Source organism: Camellia sinensis, chromosome 5 (genome assembly GCF_055761805.1).
Source record: "Camellia sinensis isolate YWXY chromosome 5, ASM5576180v1, whole genome shotgun sequence".
Classification (NCBI taxonomy): domain Eukaryota; kingdom Viridiplantae; phylum Streptophyta; class Magnoliopsida; order Ericales; family Theaceae; genus Camellia; species Camellia sinensis.
Window position 1 is genome coordinate 100,676,006 of NC_138965.1, and position 5,177 is coordinate 100,681,182.

General features: G+C 35.8%; 1 protein-coding gene across 1 annotated transcript; it reads left to right on the forward strand.

Annotated features, from left to right (window-relative positions):
- Positions 1 to 405: 405 nt before the first annotated feature.
- LOC145791560 (uncharacterized) lies at positions 406 to 1,032 on the forward strand. Its single transcript, XM_082871924.1, has one exon. It carries the CDS (start codon positions 406 to 408, stop codon positions 1,030 to 1,032), a length of 627 nt encoding a protein of 208 aa, XP_082728050.1.
- The last annotated feature ends 4,145 nt before the right edge of the window (positions 1,033 to 5,177 follow it).

Below are 5,177 nucleotides of genomic sequence, written 5' to 3' on the forward strand. Positions count from 1 at the left end.
GTTGCAAGCCTTCATAGAATACAAAAAGATATGATATGGGTGATTGCAGACCGACTCACCAAGTCAGCTCACTTCCTCACCATGAGTGTGGGGGACTTTATAAAGTATTTAGCTGAACTTTATATTAGTGAAATTATCTGCCTCCATGTAGTCCCAATAAGCATAGTGTCCGATAGAGACCCTCATTTTATAGCTAGACTATGGCAAAGTCTTCAAAGTGCCTTGGGCACTCAATTGAATTTCAGTACTGCTTATCACCCCCAGACTGATGGACAATCCGAGCATACCATAATATTCTTAGAAGACATGTTGAGAGCATGTGTGTTAGATTTCAAAGGGTCTTAGGAAAGACACTTACCCTTGGCTGAGTTTGCTTATAATAATAGTTATCAATCTAGTATTGAGATGGATCCTTTCGAAGCTCTTTACGGACGTCCTTGTAGATCACCGTTATGTTGGGCAAAAGTAGGGGACTCACTAATGCTTGGGCCCGAGTTAGTTCGTAAGACTATAAAGAAAGTAGCTCTTATTCGGAGAAGATTGATCTCGACCCAAAGTCGTCAAAAAACCTATGCTAATCGGAGGCGACAACCGTTATCTTTTGAAGTAGGAGATCATGTGTTCTTGAAGATCTATCCGACGAAGGGATTAATGAGATTTGGCAAGAGTGGAAAATTATCTCCTCGATTTATTAGCCCTTTTGACATTATTGAACGGGTAGGAGAAGTTGCGTATCATCTTACCATACTGCCACAACTCACTGGAGTACATAATGTGTTTCATGTGTCTATGCTTCGCAAATACGAATCCGACCCCTCTCATGTGTTAGACTGGACGGAGATTGAAATTAATGAAGATGTATCATATGAAGAAAGACCACTCCAAATTCTTGATACACAGGAGCAAGCGTTAAGGGGTAAGACCATTCCACTAGTGAAAGAGTTATGGCGCCATCACGAGGTGGAAGAAGCAACTTGGGAGAGCGAAGCCAAAGTCCGTGAAAAATACCCGAACTTATTTCCAAATCTGTGATGTGCTTATTTCATTGTTCTCTCCGTGTATGTGATGAATTGGATGTAACTCATATTTTTCTATTTTATCTTTTTCCCTATTTTAGATTTGATCAATTGTTTATTTGGAAGTTGCTAGAGATTAATGGGTACCCTATTATTGTTGTATTTGTTGCCGTATTGAGAGTTGGCGTCATTTCGGGGATGAAATTTCCTAAGGGGGAAAGATTGCGACATTTTGTTCCAGGTGACCGCTCGAGCGGTGAAATACTGCTCGAGCGAAGATTGTAAGCATCCAGTAGTTTTGCAGGTCAGGGTGGATTGCTCGAGCGAACAAATGGTCACTCGAGCAAAGATGAATGGCTCCCAGCATCTCGTTTTACAGACAAAAATACTATGAAGCCTCATTCACCGCTCGAGCTATGCAAAGACCGCTCGAGTGGTTTACGTGAAATTACCAGTTTAAAGAGGTACTGTCTAGATCATTCTTCACTTTTTTCTTTCTATTTTCTTTCACCTCTTCCTCTTTTCGAAAACCCTAGGTTTCTCACCCCAAATCTCTCTAATTTCTCTAAGATCTAGCCTAAATCACTTGCAATGAGTGAAGTACACGTGAACATCATTATCTCAACCGATTGGATCTTGGTTTTGTGACGGATTCTCCTAGAAGCCTAGCTTTCTTGCTCTTTGCTTGAGGTAGGGTTACATTTAACTTAGTATCTCTTTGATTTCAAGATGATGACGTGGTATGATTGTGAATATAAGACTTGATTTTCATGAATGAGTGAGATTAAGCTTTTACTTGACAAATAAGGGAATTTTGTTTGATTAATGTTGGAGTTTCAACCAATTTTCCTTATAAATTGAACATTGATGTTAAAAATCTATACATATTGAAGATTGAGTGAAAGCCTCAAAATTATTGAAACCCTAATTTTAATTTTGATTGAGAATGATGTTGTGACCTAATCTATCCTTAATCCTTTAGATTTTACGGATGAATAAAGGATGGGATTAATGAATAGCAAATGTTGATATGAGATTGTGATTGGGATATAAATGAAATTATAAACCCTGTTTCTATATTTATTTCTTGTGGTATTGGAAAATGGTTCTTTTGAAAAATGGTTCAAGGGGAGGTAAAAAGTATGAGTTCGAGGTATGGAGTCAGTTTTTGAAAAGAATTATGTGTTGTTGGTACCCACGTGGGGAGTTAAGGTGCCCAATTGCCCTGCTTGCGCTTATCACTAGAAGAATGTGAGAAAATGTTTTGGGTGTCCACTGGTTCTACTATATAATAGTTAGTAAAAGTGAAAAGACGGATGATTATGTGTTAGGACTCATACAAGGGATTCATAACTTGTTTACTCTCCTGTTTCGTATAAGGTTTTCTTGCAATGAGCATGTTTATTTTATTGATTTATTTTTAATTGTTCAAACTTAAATCCTGGGTTATTATTATTTTTGCATTATAATTGTACCATGTACGTGTTCGAATAATTAGATACCTTGTTAAATGTATCTTTACTAGGCATATAGCTCAACCCTTTTTGATTTTTCAGGAACTGACGGCGTGCCACCATAGCAATGATTTGAAGCCTGCATTTTGTGTCTTTGGGAAGTTATAGTTCTAGAAGGTTTTTGTTGTGAAGACTTAGGTCTTTTGTGACAAGAGTTATGAACATATTTTGTTGTATTAAGGCATGGCCTTGAATTTTTGTGTTAGCTTTTAAGGCAAATTTATTTTGTAAAGTTTTCTAGCTTATTGAACTAATTCAAGGACATGAATTGTGGTTCGTATGTGAACCGGGAAATTGTAAATTTTAAACCTTAGTTCAATGAGAAAGATGACTTTATTGTATTATGTTATGCATGGTTGTGGTATGTTATAGCAAGATATATCAGGGTGTTACATACGTCTTCCTAGTAGTTTAAGATACAAAGGAATGTTCTCATTTCTTCTTTGTTTTTTTGCACATAGTGTCTTGGTTTCTTTGGTCTATTTCTTAGGCAAGTTCAAGTCTTGCTTGGTGATTGCACACCATCAAGACTCGCCATTGTATCTTGGAGAAAGACCGCTAGCAGCCATTTGCACCAAGTGGGGCGAAATCGTTTCTTAAGGATAGTAGATTGACTTCTGTGCCTCGATTCCATTCTTTCTTTATTGTTTATTCTGCTTTCAGCTTCTTGTATTTATTTCAGTTTGTTAATCAAGCAGAGCTTATATATATATATATATTCCAATAATCCTAAGAAGCGATTTTGCTTGATTAATGAACATGGATTTTGTTTCTGCTGTTCCTGATATGAACAAACTGGAACCCTTTGATGGAAATCACTCCAAACGCTAGTCTAAAAAAATTCTATTTTTTCTCGAGTCTTAATGTTGATTACGTTCTATTTAATTATTAAATTCCTAATGATGTTTTTGAACCACCTCTCAGTGAATCTATTCGTTTGTATGACAAAGATAACAAAATCTTTCGTGGTCATATTCTGAATTTTCTTTCCAACTCTATGTTTGGTATACATTGTGGTTACAAATCTGCTAAAGAGATTTGGGAATTTTTGAAAAGAAAATATTCAATGGAAGATGCAGGTACAAAGAAGTACACGGTGAGTAGATTTTTAGACTTAAAGATGAATAAAAATTTGTCATGGAGAAAATTCATGAATACCAGAATATAGTTCATGATATTTTGGTCGAAGGAATGAAGTTAGATGACACCTTTCAAGCTACGACACTTATCAAGAAATTGCCACCATCTTAGAAGGATTACAAAAATTCTCTCAAGCACAAGAAAAAGGACCTCAATTTGGAAGAAGTTTTTCTTTACATTCACATTGCAGAATCCAACTAGATGAAAGATATAAATGAATATGCTCATTAATTCACATCAAAAGCAACTGTGGTGGAGGTGAAAAATGCAGCAAAACAACATAATCACCATCATTCACACTTTGGGAGGAACTTCAACAAAAAATATGTGAAGAATAAGAACAACAATAACAATCACAACCACAACAACAACAACCATTTCATAAAACCCAATTGAGTTTTCAAGAAAAAAAGGGGATCTTGCTTCGTGTGTGGTAAGATTAGTCATCATGCTTCAGAATGCAACAACCGCAAAGGCAAGGAACCTCACCAACAAAAACCATAAGCGAACTTGACTGAAACTAAAATAATAGCAACGGTTGTGTCTGAAGCAATCTTGTTAGCAATATGGTTGAATGGGTGGTAGACACTGGGGCTACCTGCCATAGTTGTAACAATAGAAATATATTTGCTACATATGAGTCTTTTGGTATGGTGAACATGTTTACATGGGAAATGTTGTTGGTAAGGAAAAATTCTACTTAAACTCACTTCCGGTAAAACTCTTGCCCTACATGACACTATTTATGGGTCGGATATGCGTAGAAATTTAATTTATGGATCCTTTCTTAACAAGGCTGGTATTAAATTAGTGTTTGATTATGGTATATTTGTGCTAACTCATAATGGGGTTTATTTGTGCTGAATGTTGTCTCTGAAAAAGCTAATAAAGCTAGTACTTCCTTTGCTTATATTGTTGAGCCTATTGATTTGTGGCATGCTATTTTAGGGCATGTAAATTATGCTTCTATTAAAAGAATGAGACAATTAAATTTAATTCTAGATTTTAAAAACTGTGACACATCCAAGCGTGAAATCTGCGTAGAAACTAAATCTACTAAGAAACCTTTTAAATCTGTAGAAAGGAATTCAGAAGTCCTAGAGCTTATACATAGTGACTTGGGGGACTTTAAAAATCATATCAATAGAATGAGGTAAAAGGTACTACATAACCTTTGTAGACGATTGTTCTAGATTCACTAAGGTATATTTGTTAAGAAATAAAGATAAAGCAACTAAGCATTTTTTGAAATTCAAGACCGAAGTCGAAAACCAACTAGAGAGGAAAATTAAAAGAGTTAGATTTGATCGGGAAGGGGAATATGATAGCAGTCAACTTAAACTGATATGTGAACAAAATGGCATAATTCATGAAACCACTGCACCTTACACTCCTTGTCACGCACCAAATTTTAATTACTCGAAAATATTACCAAAAGCCTCTAATTTAGGTCCATTATATATGTTAGGTCCCTTTGTCTTGTCAATCCCGCGAACAAACATGTTTA

Excerpts from the sequence above, each read along its gene's own strand:
- LOC145791560 (XM_082871924.1), top strand. The coding sequence starts at position 406 with ATGGATCCTTTCGAAGCTCTTTACGGACGTCCTTGTAGATCACCGTTA.